This window comes from Lycium barbarum, chromosome 6 (assembly GCF_019175385.1).
Source record: "Lycium barbarum isolate Lr01 chromosome 6, ASM1917538v2, whole genome shotgun sequence".
Taxonomy (NCBI): domain Eukaryota; kingdom Viridiplantae; phylum Streptophyta; class Magnoliopsida; order Solanales; family Solanaceae; genus Lycium; species Lycium barbarum.
The window spans coordinates 101,477,148-101,495,358 of NC_083342.1; the positions used below are offsets into that span (position 1 = coordinate 101,477,148).

The 18,211-nt window shown below is 39.1% G+C and overlaps 1 protein-coding gene across 1 annotated transcript; it reads left to right on the forward strand.

Moving 5' to 3' along the window:
- The first annotated feature begins 251 nt into the window (after positions 1–251).
- LOC132644264 (uncharacterized) lies at positions 252–7,472 on the forward strand. The gene is made up of 7 exons (XM_060360850.1): positions 252–329; positions 1,576–2,008; positions 2,429–2,928; positions 3,415–3,663; positions 3,778–4,483; positions 4,781–5,522; positions 7,139–7,472. The coding sequence occupies exons 1-7, from the start codon at positions 252–254 to the stop codon at positions 7,470–7,472; spliced, it is 3,042 nt and encodes a 1,013-aa protein (XP_060216833.1).
- Positions 7,473–18,211: the final 10,739 nt, after the last annotated feature.

Consider the following 18,211-nt stretch of genomic DNA (forward strand, 5'->3'; position numbering starts at 1 on the left):
TCGGGTGTTACACTTATTAAGTATTCTTCTTCATCGTATTCTCTGTGGGATTCGACCCCAACCTTGTTGGGTTCTATATTTGACAACGACCGCTTACTCCTGATTTTTAAGGTGTAATTTGGGCGTATCAAATTTTGGCGCCGTTGCCGGGGAAAACGGTCTAGAAATTTACTAACTAGTGTAAAACTTTACTTTTAGTCTTTATTTTCTTTTCTTATTTCCTTTTTGTTGTTGTTTGTTGTGCAGGAAATATGGATGAGAATGGTATCCCTGTCCAAAATCCACCAGCAGCGGTTGGTGAAGAAGCTGCGGGGGCAGGCTATGCAGCTGCAATTCAGCCCCCGCCTTTAATTGGAAACTCGAGTTTCCATATAACCAACACAATGCTGCACCTGCTCAACACTAAGGGCCTGTTCGGTGGTCTACCCAAAGAAGACCCGAATAGGCACCTTAGGAACTTTCTTGGGGTCTGTTCTACCAATGTGCATCCGGGCGTCTCACTTGAAGCAGTCAGGCTACGGCTCTTCCCGTACACTCTAACGGGGGAAGCCACAGCTTGGTTAGATGATCTTCCTTCCGGATCCATCACTACTTGGGAGGAACTGACTAAAGCATTCCTCAATAAGTTCTTCCCTCCATCGCGGATGTTACAACTCCGTGACGAAATCAACAACTTTCGTCAACTTCCTGATGAGGCTCTCCATGAAACTTGGACTCGTTTTAAAAAAAAAAGTCAAAAGCTGTCCCAAGCATGGGTTGCCCGATGGTGTGCTTCTACAAACATTTTATAGATCTCTAGATTCGGTCAACAAATCAATGGCAAACAACATTGCAGAGGGGTCTCTTATGGATAATTCTTATGCCACCGTTTGTGAATTGTTGGATAAATTGACCGAGACTAATGAAGCATGGCACACTAGGGATTCGGAAGTGGGTGGAGGAAGTTCCTCCAAACATGTGCTCACTCGTGAGATGATTAAGAAGGAGGAAGAGAGAGATGAGTCCATGGCAAAACTTGTCACCCAAATGGACCTTCTGACAAAACATGTCATGGGTGGCGGAAGCAAAAAGGTGAACGCTGTAGAAACCTGTGAAGGGGGCCCTTCAGATGAGCAATGTTTTCAAATGTATGACGAGGAAGCAAGTTATGTCAACAATCTAAGGGAGGGTTCCCGTCCAAACTACCAAGATCCGAATCAAGGATCTTGGCGGCAAGGTCAAGGGAATCAAGGTTGGAACAAAGAACAAGGTCATTCTAATTGGAGAGATAATCGTGACAACAATCAAGGGGGTTACAATAGAAATTACAACAACCATCGGAGCACAAATTCGTATGTCCCTCCAAAGGTAAATCAACCAAGCTCTGTTCAACCGCCCAACAGCGACCCCGCTAGTTCAAAAATTGAAGATATGTTGTCAAGGGTGTTGAGGAAAGTGGAATCCACCGATACCTTTTGCAAGTAGACTAGAGATGAGGTCAAATCCATGGGCCAAGTTGTAAGTTCACACTCCACCTCCATTAAACAATTGGAGTCTCAACTTGGCCAAATCTCGGCAATCCTAAACCAAAGGCAGAAAGGCTCACTCCCTAGTGACACGGTTGCAAATCCAAGAAATGATGGTGATCATCAATGCAAGGCAATTACTACTAGGAGTGGCAAAACAATTGGGGAAAATGCGTTGGTGAAAGAGAATGTGTTGGGTGATGAAGAGAAAATAGTTGAAGAACCCATGGTTATTGAAGAAGAAGCGAACCCAAAGAATATGCGGGCTGGTATTGAAAAGACTATCATTAACGAGGACCTGCCGGAAATCAATGATGCCTCGGAAAGCAAGGAAGAGGCGGAGGAGGTACCAAGGGCTTCACCGCCCGTTATGAGGCCTCCCCCTCCTTTTCCCCAACGATTGGCAAAGAAAGCGGAAGATGGAAAGTTCCTCAAGTTCATCGAACGATTAAAGGATCTCTCAATAAATATTGCATTGGTTGAGGAACTTGAACAAATGCCAGGTTATGCGAAATTCATGAAAGATCTCGTGACCAAAAGAAGGAGTCCTGGCAGTGAAACATTGGGGGGCACTCATCATTGTAGTGCAATCGTCACCAAAGATTTGGTGCACAAAAAAGAATACCCCGGAGCATTCACAATTCCATGCACCATCGGTAAATACAAGTTTGCTAAAGCTTTATGTGATCTTGGAGCAAGCATCAATTTGATGCCGCTTTCTATATTCAACAAGTTGGGATTGGGCACCCCCCGTCCTACCACAATGAGATTACTTATGGCGGATAGAACCGTAAAGAGGCCCATTGGTATTCTTTATGATGTGCTTGTAAAAGTGGATAAATTTATTTTTCCGGCCGATTTTGTGATCTTGGATTGTGAAGTTGACTTTGAAGTTCCCATAATCTTGGGAAGACCATTCTTAGCCACAGGGCGTTCCCTCGTGGATGTGGAAAGAGGTGATATGAAATTTAGAATGAACGATGAAGAGATCACTTTCCATATTTGCAAGTCAATGAAACAACCGGCGGATATGAGTGTTGTGTCGGTTATTGACACAATTGATGAAGCAATGGAGACAACCATAGAACAAGAGCATATAGGTGATATGTTGGCGGCGGTGATAATGAATTATGAATGGGACGACGAAAAAGAATTTGAGGAGATGGTCAATGCACTGATTGGAATGGGGTCTTACCACCTCAATCCAAAGAGACTCGATCTTGACTTGGAAAACCGAGCAACTCCTCCTGCAAAACCTTCAATTATTGAGCCTCCTACTTTGGAACTCAAACCTCTTCCTTCACATTTGAGGTATGAGTTTCTTGTACTCAACAACACATTGCCTGTGATTATATCTGCCCGGTTGACGGATGAGAAAAGAGAGAGGTTGATGGTGATCTTGAGAAGATACAAAAAAGCTATCGGGTGGAGTATTGCGGATATTCAAGGGATTCCACCCGGTATTTGTACACATAAAATTCAGCTTGATGAAGACTGTGAGCCAAGCGTTGAACATAAAAGGAGGTTAAATCCTCCCATGCAAGAGGTCGTAAAAGTTGAGATAATCAAGTGGTTAGATGCCGGGGTTGTGTACCCCATTTCGGATAGCTCATGGGTGAGTCCGGTTCAATGCGTGCCAAAAAAGGGTGGAATCACCGTGGTTGCGAATGATAAAAATGAGTTGATTCCCACTCGCAAGGTTACCGGATGGCGTGTTTGCATGGATTATCGGAAGCTGAATAAGTGGACCAAAAAGGACCACTTCCCAATGCCATTCATGGACCAAATGCTTGATAGGCTTGCGGGCAGAGATTATTATTGCTTCCTTGATGGGTATTCCGGGTACAACCAAATCACCATTGCCCCCGAGGACCAAGAGAAAACTACCTTCACTTGTCCTTATGGGACTTTTGCCTTTAAAAGAATGCCTTTTGGGTTATGCAATGCGCCCGCAACATTTCAACGTTGCATGATGTCTATTTTCTCCGATATGGTTGAGGAGTCCATTGAAATCTTCATGGATGACTTTTCCGTAGTTGGGGATTCCTTTGATGAATGCTTGCAGAATCTTGCCCAAGTATTGAAACGATGTGAAGAGACAAATTTGGTTCTGAATTGGGAGAAGTGCCTCTTCATGGTTAGAGAAGGCATCGTCTTGGGGCACAAGATTTCGGAAAAGGGGCTTGAAGTCGACCAAGTTAAAATTGAGGTTATTGTTAAGCTTCCCCCTCCAATTTCCATTAAAGGTGTTCGTAGCTTCCTTGGACATGCTGGGTTTTATAGAAGATTTGTCAAGGATTTCTCGAAAATATCCAACCCGCTATGCAAGTTGTTGGAGAAGGAGTCGAAGTTTGTATTTGATGATGCTTGCTTGAAGGCATTTGAGGCTCTGAAAGAGAGACTCACATCGGCTCCTATCATCATTGCCCCGGACTGGTCTCAACCCTTTGAGCTTATGTGTGATGCAAGTGGCTTTGCCATGGGGGCTGTTCTTGGCCAGAAGCGTGATAAGATCTTTCACCCAATTTACTATGCAAGCAAGACTCTGAACAGTGCCCAAATGAATTACACTGTCACAGAACAAGAGTTGCTGGCTATTGTATTTGCTTTCGAGAAGTTCCGGGCTTATCTTTTGGGCACTCATATGATTGTTCACACCGATCATGCAGCCCTACGTTACCTCATGACAAAGAAAGATGCAAAACCGAGGTTGATACGTTGGGTCCTTCTCTTGCAAGAGTTTGACTTTGAAGTCAAAGATAGAAAAGGGTGTGAAAATCAAGTGGCGGACCACTTGTCTCGTCTTGAAGAAGGTGGGCGTCCATTGGATGGCCTAGAAATCAATGAGTCATTTCTGGATGAGCAAGTAATGGCGGGGTCGCATGACATGATCCCTTGGTATGCCGATTTTGCTAACTTCCATGCAAGCGACATTATGCCGGTGGATTTGAGCTTCCACCAAAAGAAGAAGTTTTTGAGTGATGCCCGGAAATTCTATTGGGACGAGCCATATCTATTCAGGGTTTGCGCCGACAACATCATAAGGAGGTGCATACCCGAAGTAGAAATGGTGCCCATCATCGAAGCTTGTCACTCATCACCGGTGGGTGGACATCATAGTAGCTCAAGAACGGCGGCTAAGGTTTTTCAAAGTGGTTTTTATTGGCCGACAATCCATCAAGATGCTCATGACTTTGTGAAAGCTTGTAATCAATGTCAAAGGCATGGGGGCATATCAAGAAGTCATGAGCTACCAATGACACCGATTCTCGAAGTTGAATTGTTCGATGTATGGGGCATTGATTTTATGGGTCCATTTGTAAGCTCCTACAGCAACAGGTACATTCTTGTGGCAGTAGACTACGTATCCAAATGGGTGGAAGCCGTCGCGCTCCCCAACAATGAAGGAAGAAGTGTCACTGCATTTTTGAAAAGGGTTATCTTCTCAAGGTTCGGAACTCCAAGGGCAATCATTAGTGACGGGGGCTCTCATTTCTGCAATCGATTATTCAAGACTCTTCTTGAGAAGTATGGGGTCAAGCATAAAGTTGCCACCCCGTATCATCCCCAAACAAGTGGCCAAGTTGAGGTCTCAAATAGAGAAATTAAGAGCATCCTTTCCAAAACAGTGAATGCTAACCGGACTGATTGGTCAAGGAAATTGGATGATGCCCTATGGGCATACCGAACAGCCTACAAGACACCAATTGGCATGTCCCCATATCAACTGGTATTTGGAAAAGCCTGTCATCTTCCGGTAGAACTCGAACATAAGGCATTGTGGGCCTTGAAAAAGTTGAATCTAGAATGGGGTGATGCCTCAAACTTGAGGTTGGAGCAGATGAACGAACTCGATGAATTTCGACTTAAGGCATATGCGAGTTCTTCACTCTACAAGGCCCGCATGAAACACTTCCATGACAGGAAGATCTTGCAAAGAGAGTTCAGCATCGGAGATCGGGTATTGTTGTTTAACTCCAGGCTCCGGTTGTTTCCCGGGAAGTTGAAATCCAAATGGTCTGGCCCGTTTGAAATCACACAAGTGTTCCCATCTAGAGCAATTGAACTTGTTTGCCCAAGTGGTAATAAAATCAAAGTGAATGGGCAACGGGTGAAACATTACTGGGGATCTCAGAATGAAGCAAAGATTATCGAGGTCTTCATCCTCAATGAGCCATAAAAGAGCTAAACAGGTATCAACGTCGTGCTGCGACGTAAAATCAAGCGCTTCTTGGGAGGCAACCCAAGTTTCATTTTCATGTGATTATTGTTCTTACTTTTATTATGTTTTGATGTGTGTCCAAGTGTGTAGGAATAAAGTGTGCACAAAGAAGAAGAATTGGAAAAATGCCAAATGACATGCGACACCACATGCGAATCGCATGTGGTGTCTGGCATGGAAAATGCGTCTGGCATCTGATGCCAAAATTCAGTCATTGAGAACAAAAGTTTTTGTCATCATATGCGATGGAGTGTCACGACATGCGACTCGCATGTCACACATGCGACATAATGTGCGAGTCGCATGTTGTGCAGGTAAGTCAAAAGACGCAGGTCGACCCGACCCGGCGGGAACCAATCTTGTTTTAAATAACAAAATAACGGTGTTTTTTCAGTTACAAACTTCACGATTCCCTCTCCTCCCATTCCTTCTTCTCCCCTACATCATCCCATAATTCCATTTCACTCTAATCATCTTTAATCACTTCCCCAAATCCTGACTGGTATTTACTTCTTTTCCCCTGAAAACAAAGGATTTCAAGGTTTCCTACTTTCATTAACTTTCAAGGTATGTCGACTTTTCTCTCCTGTACATTAGTGGGTATTTACTACTTGCTCAATTCCATGTCATTATCATACCGTAGTACCGTACCACTCGTTGTATTTAGTTAGTTGGGTAGATCTATTTTATGTGATTTTGTGGGTTGATTCTTGAGTACCCATGATTGTGTAGTCCATCTAGGAATTGGTTGTTGGTGACGAATGAGATAATGACTGGGGAATTCTTGAGTACCCAGTTGTTGTCAGAATTGTTAGTTTAGGATCGCTCGCAACTCATGTGATTAAATGCCTAAATGACCCTCTGAATGCTTGAATGTTGCGGAAATATGATCGTTCGCCAAAATGGAGAATTCTTGAGTACCCATGGCACCTTACCTGTGAAATAGGACCCGTGATGTTTTTTGGATTACAAAGTGTCATTGTCTGTTGTGAAGAACAATCATCGAATATAGATGTGTGTGAGTAATTGAATAGCATTTTTCCAATGATAGACGGGGGAAAATGATCTTAACGGAAACAGTTACGTAAACATGTTTTGTTTGTGTGCATCTGTGTTGTAAAAAAAAAAAAAAAAAAAAAAAACCTCAACTCAAGTGACTCACATGCGAGCATCATATGCGATGCGCATGTTGCACATGCGAATCGCATATGCTGCAGCATGTGGTGACAGTGAGACACTCACAAGTAGTGATCTCACTGGCATCATATGTGACACCATATGCGAATCGCATGTCACACATGCGACTCGCATGTGGTGCCACCATTTAAAAAATATATATATATATATTTGTTTCTTTATCGTTGTTAAAGGAACACCATAAATAATGGGTATATTTTTGTATGTTGTGCAGGATGGCTCGATCAAACCAACCTCAAGGTGGAGGAAAACGAGCAACACGAAGACGAAAAGACAAGGCACCTGCTGATCCCGTCCCCCAGTCTGAAGAGGGGACACATGGGGCTTCCTCTCCTGAGCCCGAGGATGCTATTACCAGAGGTCAACGGAGGGAAGCAATGGAGCAACGGTTCACCATGCCTGGATCTAGGGAACTATATAAGACTTGGAATACAATTAAGCCTGATGGGAATCCAGTCCGGGGCTTCATTGTCGAAAAGAGAGTCACTCTCCAGGGGCTGCACGACCAATGTCCGGGCATCATTCGCAAGCTTGAAACCTTGAGATGAAATTATTTCATGCAGCCCGCTGTATATTGCCCGGCCCTGGTAATGGAATTCTACGCAGCTTATGCTGCCACACTGAATGCGAAGATGTCGCGCCGCCAACCAAAGAAAACCTTGGCACATTTGTGTTGGGTTCCGGTTCGGGGGAAAGAGATTGATTGTGCTGCCGATACCATAACATCGATCCTATATGAGCAACGCAGCGAAACAGACCCTGTTGAAGGTTGGCCTCCGGTGAGTTCGGAATATGATTTGAAGATGGAGAACCCGGAGGAGCATCGAGAGTGGGCTGCTTCAGTGATTGCCTCTGGGACTCCACCATGGCTAGATCCATCGGTCACAATTGAGAAGAACACTTTCAACCGCGAAGCCAAGTTTTGGCTATCTCTCGTATCATCGCGGGTGATTCCTTCCAAGAACAACACCAACATACCTATTGCAAAGTGTATTCTCATTGCTTCGCTCATGTCGGGGCATCTTGTCAATGTGGGGGAAATTATCTGAGACCACATCAAGAATTCGTCCACTCAGAAGGGCACATCTCTCCCTTTTCCCTGTTTGATTACTGAATTATGCCGCCGGACAGAGGTTCGTGATATTCCTCGGGTGGACAGAAATGTACCGGCTGATCAATTGATTGATTACACCAAATTGGAACCGGGAACTAGAAAGCGAAAGCGGGTGAGTACAGAGCCGAGAGCTTCGGGGACACCACTTGATGTTCATATTCTTGAGTCCGAAGACTTGGCCACCGATGATGAGGAGACCACTCCCAGCACAGCCCCTCGAGCACCGAGGTCTGACCTTCCGAGTTCTTCCACTACAGTTCCTACTGATACGGTTCCGCCATCCACCACAGCAGCTCGTGGAGTGTCTGCCGAGGGTATGCGAGTGCTCCGGGCAGCAGATGCTAAAGTTAATTGGTTGGTTGAGCGGCTCCCCAACTTTGTGAAGGAGGCGATTGAGGCAGCAATGGCACCCTACACTCAGGCGATCACAGATATTAGAAAAGAGCAGGACAGAATTAAGGAGCATGTTCGCCACATTGATCGTCGGTTGGAGCAGATTGAGGGGGGCAGTGCAGACGGCCTTCCTGCCATTCGGGCGGACCTAGCTAAAGTCAAGAAGGACATTCAGGTATTGAAAGCCCATGACATTGAGCTCAGTGCACCCATTCTACCATCCGGTGCCTCCTTATTCTCCACTGGGCCCACAACGCCTGCCATGCCTTCGGACAAAGGGGTGGAGGAGTCAGCTGGGGAGGACGAAGAAACTGAGGAAGAAGAGGAAGAAGAGGGGGAAGAAAGCGAGGAAGAGTTTGATGAGGAGCTGGAGGTTGACCCAGCTGTTGAGGAGGCACGTACTTCCGCCCGAGCTGCTGGTATCGCTGAAGACGAGATAGACACATATGTGGCCATGCAGCAGGCCCTTGAGGCGAGCAGAAAATCCAGGGGGGCCTCTCGACCCCGGAGGGCGGGTGAGGCCAGTTCATCCACCGCTCCTCCTGCTGACACACGACTGCCCCCGTCTGTGGGACCTGAGATATTGACACCCGAGAGGGAGGGTGATGCTGCGACGCTCCCATTGATAATACCTTCGTTGGAGGTCCTCCCTGCTGATCAGACACCATCGGACGCCAGACGTCCATCGTGAGTTACTCATCCCTTGTACTACATTTGATGCATTGGGGACACTGCATATTCATTTTGTTGGGGGTAGGACAGCTCACGCGGCATATGTTTGTTTTTATTGTTTTAGGATAGCTCATGTTTAAGTTTGTACACTTGTACTTTGTCATTGCCAAGTATAATAGTGATGGTTGATCGGTTTATAAATTTTTCTTGTTTCGTTTTTCCATCGTATTTTGATAACACCCCTCCCAAAATTCTTGTATATGTACTCAGAGGGGAGGAATAACACTAACATGACTCATTTGGTGACACACAAATGTTTTGCAAGTCTAAAATGATGGGTTGAGAAGTAGTTAGAAGTTATCAAAGTAATCCATGTGCCATGTGTGTGAAAGGTTATTGTTCTAGTCTTGTGCATAATTGTGATCTAGAACTTGCCCGGAAAGTATCTCAAGGCGAAATACTAAACTACACTTGTTTGAAAAAGGATATTAGGCTCTCTTTGTACCGCCATTAAACCTAAAAACTCCTACCCATAGCATTGATATCCTAGTTAACCCATTTTTGAGCCGTAACTGTGTTTTTCTTTTCTTTCATTACAACCATGTGACAGGTCCCATTCCTTTTACCCTTGTTTACCCATCTTTTAGCACCCTATCTCCCTAAGCAAATCGAATATGCTACAACAGGTTAAAACGCATAAGTTTGGGGGTGGTAGTTAACCAAAAAAAAAAAAAGTATATGTAGATATTTGTGTAAAGAAAGATGTGTATATGTACACATAAATCGTAGGTTTAGCAGTGAACGCAAGGGTGTGAATAATGGTTGTGATGTAAGGAATAAGTGGGGAAACTAGAGAAGCAATAACGATAATGGAAAAAAGAGTCACAAATTGGCGGATAATGCTTAAACGCTGAAGAAGGTACGGATTAGGTGAAGGGAGCGTGCTCGAAAATGCTTAGGGAGACGTCAAGTCACTCTTACCCAAATTTCACCCCACCTTAACCCCTAACCTTAACTATGACCCGCAAGTCCTAATTGATTTTGAACAAAGTGTGTTTACATTAGTGGAGAAATACTTAAAGGGCAAGCTTATGGCACCACATTTTTTGTACTTGTACATTTTCTTTTCTGAGTGTGAGTGTTTCTCTCCTTATTCGTCTTTTGTCCCAGTTGCTATTCGTGAATATGTGTGTGTGGGACTTTCTTTGGTCTTTTTGTGAGGGCATGTGAATTACTAGGCTCAACGAAAGAACTACTTCTTGACGCTTCATTTGAAGCCATTTCTCTTAAAGATAGAGTAACCTTGTGTCATCAAATGCAGCAGTTGGCTAATTCCCACCTTTTGAGGAAAGGCACCATGTCTCGCAACAAGAGGGAGGGGAACTCGTATTTTGAATAACTATGTTTTGACTGATCACGATCATCATTGTAGTACCTAGCAATTGGCATATGTTGTAGTTCTGTTTTAAATGCTTGAGGACAAGCAAAAGTACAAGTTTGGGGGTGTTGATGAGTCGTGAAATTACGCGATATTCGACGCCAACTACTTAGTCTTTTGCACATCCCCAAGTACTTTTGATGTCGTTTCTCGTGTTTTTGTGACAATTTGTAGAATAACATGTGCCGGAAGTAACTTGAAGCAAAATGAAGGAAAATGAAGCAAAAAGCCAGCTGAACTGAACAAAGGCATCACATGCGAGTCGCATATGCTACATGCGAATCGCATGTGATGCAGCATCTGCTGACAGAAAGAGGCTAAAGAAGAAACCATGTGTGACACCGCATGCGACACCACATGCGAGTCACATGTTGCACATGCGAATCGCATATGGTGTCGCATATGCTGCTCAACAGACGACTGAAGATTGTCACACATGCGATAATTTGGTGCAACATGCGACTCGCATGTTTCACTTGCGACACCAAGTGCGAGACGCACCTGATGTACAGGGGCATTTTTGTCTGGAAATTGTTCTCGTTTTGGACATGCTATAAATAGATTTTCTAGGGTTTTGGATTCATTATCCTGCAGTTTTTGGCATAAAATCTTGTGGAGTCATTTACTGTTGGTTGTTGAAGCATTTAAGAGATTTCTTTTAGCTTTGTCATCTTCTTCATCCAACACTTTTGTAAGATTTATGAATACATTTTACTTGATTGCTTTACTTTTAATGAATATTAGTAGCTAATCTTTCAGCTAAGGTTGTGGTATCCAATGTGTTAGTTATGTGATTGGGTTTCATATTCATACTATGTTTGTATGCTAATGGTGTCTTCTATTAACTCTTCAAGCATCAATGTCTTGTGATGGTGTACAACATTACTTGTGCCTTAATGCCATTACTTTGCTTGGAAAAGAAAGTAGAGGTTAGGAAAAGAGTTAATAGCAACAATTTAGGTCATTAAATCCATCTAATAGCTTGAGCTAGGAATAGGAAAGCTAGTTGAGGCTACATGGGAGTTCTCTTAAAGGAAACATTCTAGGGCTGGGAAAAGCCTAGGATGAAATTTGCTGATTTGGTTGGAAAACTTTTGGCAAGAATCATGTAACCCTTGGCTTAACGCACCTAGGCATATAAATAAGTTGAATTGACACCCAATCGTATTACTTTCCATTTGAACCACAACCTTAGTCCCATTTACCAATTGTTTACATTCTATAACCATTCTCAGTTTTTAATGAACAAACTACAATCAAACTTTTATTATATGTCCCTTCCCCTGAAAATATAGACTAACAGTCGGGTGTTACACTTATTAAGTATTCTTCTTCATCGTATTCTCTGTGGGATTCGACCCCAACCTTGTTGGGTTCTATATTTGACAACGACCGCTTACTCCTGATTTTTAAGGTGTAATTTGGGCGTATCAATTCCTCTAAAAAGCAACGTCAAAACTGGGGCAAAAGACTTGAAGCATGTGTTTATTATGTTACAAACGAAGAAGATTATAACAATGTTTATGGGAGAGACTTCATTTATTTTGAAGGGGGAAACACTTTGAAAATTATCAAATGAACTTCAAATTTTAAACCAGAAGTGGAGACTACACTGACCCCGGTTTGGATCAATCTCCCGGATCTGCCATGGATGCGATGCCCTCTGTCGAATAGTCAGTCCTACAGGATTCCCCATAGTAATGGACAAAGCAACAAGAGGTAAAACCAGGCCAACTACTGCAAAGCTCAGAGTGAAAATCGACCTCATAAGGCCCCTCAAATCAGAAACAATTAAGGAAAGTTGGAAACTTTTAATCAAAAAGTTGAGTTACCTGAGTATTGCTTCCACTGCAACATCCAGGATCATCTCATTGCTAATTCCAATTTTACAAACTCTCAAGCAAACAGAGAAAAGAATAAAGAGAACAACAACAATAATGTCGACACAAGGGCCAACAGAGGGGTTAAAAGAGACCAACAAACTCACATACAAAGCAAATGACATGTCCAACATCAAGGAGCAAAACAAAACTCAGTTTGGAGGATTCACTGTCAACAATGTGAATATCAAAGAAGGGTCAACAGAGGGGTTCAAAGAGACCAAGAATCTTAGCTAGCTTTTGGGGTGTGAGTTAGCTCAAAGGGTGGATGATTGCTCAAGTCTTATAAGGAGCACATGATTCTTATCCGTCACCGGTGTGATATATTCTTTTCAAATTTATTTGATAAAATCGCTGCTTAAAATAAATAGATGTTTAAAAGTTTGGTCAAGTGGGATCAAAATAAAACATTTTAATTCTCGAACCTAGTTGAAGCTAATAGGTCTAACTCAAACTTATTTTTCTGTCTTTTACAAAAAAAAAAAATCCTCATATTTGCATAATGAAATTAAAGAAGGGAGACTCCATATTTCTCAAAACTATTTCTAAATGTCCCAATATTTGAAATATATTCCCATCCAAAAATCATGTCTTGGGAAGGAGAAGCGATAAGCCAAAAATCTTGTTGTGATCTAGTGACAAATTTTCCGAGAATCAGAAGCGGATTCAGAAGTGGATTCATGATTTAAATTAAAAAAAATTCTCAAAAATGTATAGCTCAACACAATAAATTACACCTACATAGTTAGATTCTCAATTTACACTCACATAATCAATTTCGCAATCGTGATTATAAATTCGGTATACAAAATAACATAATATTATAGAAACTTATACATAAATTGAGTTTCATCTTCTATGAACTTCAACTACGAAACTCCATCCGAAATACGTCAAAAGCATCATTAAATAACTAAAATTTTCATCGAATAACTTCAAATTTTAACCACAACTTCAAAATGACATTTTCAACAAACTCCAATCACCAATTTACTGACAAGAGGGCGTTGTTCATATGGTAAGCACCCTCCACCTCCAACCTGAAGGTTGTGGGTTCGAGTCACCAAAAGAGCAAAAAGGAGAGCTCTTGAGGGGAAGGGTAAAAAAAAGAGAGAGAGAGAGAATCATCAACTTGTTAAATAATTCAACAACTCACAAATACTCATTTGTGAATTTTCAAGCTTTTGAAAATTCTATTAATAGAGCTTTTATTTTTTTCACTTTAATTCACCCAACAATGTTTAAGAATGTTATGAGAAACACTAATAGCTCTCTCAATCAATTTCTAAGCATAAAAAAATAAAAATCATAATCACAAAATTACCTTTTCTAAGCATGTTTGGACACTCTTCCAGTAGGTTCAAATATGTCTCTTCCAGTAGGTTCAAATATGTTTGAAATGATTTTTTTCAAAATCATATTTCATGTGCAGGGGCGGGTCGATCAGTGAGAGTCTTTTGTCTTTCACATGTGACAAAAAAGAGTTGGAAAAAAGGAACCCCACATGAATTCTTTATTGGTTGCATTATTAAAAAAAAATGCCACAAAAATAAATGGAGTTTGTTTATATTATCTGCAAATAATTTTTCATAACAGGTGAAATTTATATGTTAGAAAGAAAATTGTTATAATAAGTAAAAATAACATAATAAGTAAAAATTATTTACACGACGGTGTGTCTAAAAGTTAAAATTAAGTATGAATTCTTTTACACGAAGGTGAAAGAGACGAATACAAGTATGAATTCCTTTTCCATGACGAAGCACCAGATGTCCAGATGCCTTATTCTGGTCATGACAAATAGAGAAGCATGTGCAATGATAAAGTGCTCTGTCCTTCAAATTTGGAATCTTACTCCCGACAAATCACTAAACCTCATTGACATGTTAAAGAAGGGACGTGGAAGTACGAAAAAGGACAATTAGAAAGATAATTATGAGAGCATTTTGATACTGCTCCTAACTCTCTCTTTGTTTTAGTTCCATGATCATTTGTCCTCCTTTATATAAAAAAGATATAATTGTAATATACATTCTTAAAAAATAATCTAAGAAAATTTAAGTCATTTTAACTGTATCTTTTTTATCGAATAGCAACAATTGTTATTCATTACTTCCTTCGGTTCAAAATAAGTATTTATTTAGTCTTTAACACACGCCTTAAGAAAATACTAACTCTAAGAAACAAATATGTATTTTCACTAAATTACCCTTAATTAATAACACTGAATTATTTATTGCCTTAAGTAAATAAGGAAAAATCTGGAAAAAAAATAAAGTTAATATCTTCTTAATTATGTGAGTGCACACTTATTTGAACCAAAATAAAAAGGCATGGACACATATTTTCAACACTTTTATTTTATTTTTAAATATGTAATTACATGGTTATCTATCAACATGATATTAAAGGCACGAAGCACCTTGGCGAAATATCGTTCGTCTTTTTACCCTCTAAACCTTATTATTTGAATTGCAAAATAGATTGCAAATAATTACTCATTTCTCAATTTATGTGATACACTTTCCCTTTCTATATAAAAAAGAATGATACATTTCTATTTTTAGAAAAAGATTTAACTTAAAAATTCCCCTTTTAACCCTTAATGAAATGAGCCGCACAAATATCTATGGCTTATATTAGACCACAAGTTTTAAAACTCTCCATTTCTTTCTTAAACTTCGTGCTTAGTCAAATTATATTACTTAAATTAGGACGGATGGAGAAGTACTTCATAATAAAAGTACAATAGGTATAAAATAACAAATTATTTCTTGATTTTTCGAACTGAACAAATAGAAGTGAACATTTCACTTCTTTCTATACCTTGTTGGAATATTTGAATTCCTCTTTTTTTCTTCTTTTGTCAAGTAAAATTTTTAGGGGCCGTTTGATTACAAGAATAAATATAATAACATAAAGATAAAAATTAACTATTTTATCTTGCGTTTGATTAAATTTCAACTTGATATAAATAATTATGGCACAAAATAGTTATTTTTTTTTTTAATCCTTGTAACCAAATTTGTATTAAAAAAATATTTATCATCCCTTGCTTATATGACAGATCGACGAAGTGTTTCAAACTAACCTATTGAAGTGATGCCTAGTGGAAGCTTAGGTTTAGTTTGCATCAATGATATTTACCTTCATGCCGAATGACTTTTCTGAGTATAGTGAGATATCTTGTCATACATTTTTTTTTAACATGTAAATGTAAATTAGTAGTTGCACCATCATATCAGCTTCATAAAAAAATATTGGAAAAAAAGAAGCTTCGTTTTGCACGGGGAATTTCAGAAGGTAGGTGTAATTTGTAAATTGGAGAAAAGAGTGAGAAATCTATATCTATATATTATATTAAAAAGAGGGTAGTCTAGCTTAATATTAAGTCAAATAGTGTAATGTAAATAAGCCACTTAGCAATAAATTCTATCTGTATCAATTTTTAAAAAGAAATGAATTAACATTATTAAATGAACTCACCTAATTTAGTGTATTTGATTAGAGAAATATAATTAATTGATATTCTTGGATCTAATTTATAGTCAAGAATACTCCTTTAAATGGTAAGATTGACTCCTCTTTTCATAGTAAATACTAAATAGATTCCAAAAGCTGTTGAAAAATAAGTTTTTCTTTTTTATACGGAGGATTCCTATAATCAAGTACAGTTATAATTAAAATTAGAATATATTGTTTCTAAAACACGTCAAAAAGTATTGGTGATTGGTGAAGGATAATATTACGAAGATCAGTTTGAATTAATAAATTTAAAGTTTTTCTAAAATCATAAATGTATTATTACACTTATACATAAAAATATTGTGAAAAATTCTTATAAAGCAGTCAATATAATATTTAACTTCTCAAATGATAACATAGTATAATTTATTTTGGTGCACAAATATGCAACTTTAGAGATTATCGTTGCAATTTAGTTGTTTTAACTACACCTATCAGAAAGTGGAAACATCCAACGGAAATGCAAAATTTTTACCTAATAATGATGAAATATAAAGTTAAAATTAATGTTTGTGAATATTTAAATAAAATCTCAGAAAGATCGGCTAAGTAAAAATGTAACATTAATATTTCTAATCTGATTATCCAATTTAAGTTTTGAAAGTTTAAATTGAAATATAGAATATGGTTTAAATTTGATTTGAAAGAATTAGTTATCAAAGAAGCATGGTTAAAAGTCAATTTAAATTTAACTTTGAATTGAAAGGTAAAAGTACCGTAATTGAAATTATATACCGTAACCACTTCCATTTTTTTAGCTAAAATATTCTACTACTTCTACCTAAACAATTTGTTCCTACTTTGTCGCTCAATATTCGAAAATACCGCATAACATCTACTATAATTATGTAACTAGTATAAGTACTCGTGCAATGCGTGGTTGATAGTTAAGAAAAGTAATCACAGTATAATTAATCGCGAGCTACCCTAATGAACAAAAAAAAATAGTTGTAAGATAAATGTGATAAGAGAAAATAACATAAAGTCCTTCAAATTGGTACAGTTCAAAATCTTAGCTCACTTGAAACAAATCAATTCACTTAAAATATGTACCGCTAAGCACACGTCAAATCTATCATTCAAATGGTACTAAGATAAATGTATGAATTTTTATACTTGAAACAATGCCGCACCAAATATGGAATGGATATAAGTCACATAGATCCAATAGCGTAAGATCGTGAAGGAAGATACATAAATGGGAAGTCGCATGTCCGACCTCCCTCCCTAATCTAATATGCCTCTTAATAGAAAAAGTGATAGAGGAATAGAGGATAGCAGCTATCTCTCTGCATAATATCAAACACGTTATCAAAACTTCAGAAATGGATGAGACAAACATGCGATTACAATGAAGGCAATAAGTCATGAGCAAAATCATGTTAGATTTGTCTGATAAAAACCTCTTAAGTTCGCCGTTGATTCACCATAACATCCTTTTTCAATGCCACATAAAGTTCATTAGTTAGCAAGAATACAATTATGGTAGAAACAACACCAAAGGTTATTTCATATTAATTTTACATGTCTCCATCTTCAGTTATTTCGTATACTATAATTTTACCTTAAGATAATATTGTAGAAAATTTCGCAATCAATATATAATACAGATTACCAGATTTTTAGTGGGCTTCTGCCACTATATGCACGGTTAATTCTTTTTCCTCTCCTTTTAATAATAGATAGATTTCCTATTCTTCATTTGTATATGAAGAATTTTAATGAATCCTAGATTTTCATAAATTCGAATCTAATTGAATGTACTGTATCCATCCATAATCTAGTTTATCCATATCAAATTATATAAAGAAACCAAAAGTTTTGAGATTCAACGTACCTCTTGATGCCTAAGAACCCAAAAATCATGTTATTGAGAAATGCCTTCTTTCCCGAAAGTTGAAACTCTGAGTAAAAAGTAATTCCAATGGTGGAATCCCTCTTGGAACATTCACATATTGGAGCAATTTAGCTGTCCTACATTTTTCCCTTTCGGTCTAAATTCAAAGGGCTTTGATTTTCCCTTTTATTGCCGCCATTCAAATATTTTTAAAATTTGTCCAGTTTTTGACCCTCCGTATGAACATAAACAGTTGACAACATCCATAGTTCTTTATCCTAAAGTTTACCCACCTCTATTTTGCAATAGCTTCCTTTAAAAACATCATAAGCTTTAAAATGGCTCATGCATGGTCCCTAAATAATTCAACAGATCACGAAGTTCTAAGCTTGTTAATCTTTCAATTGAATGTAATACAACTCGTAATG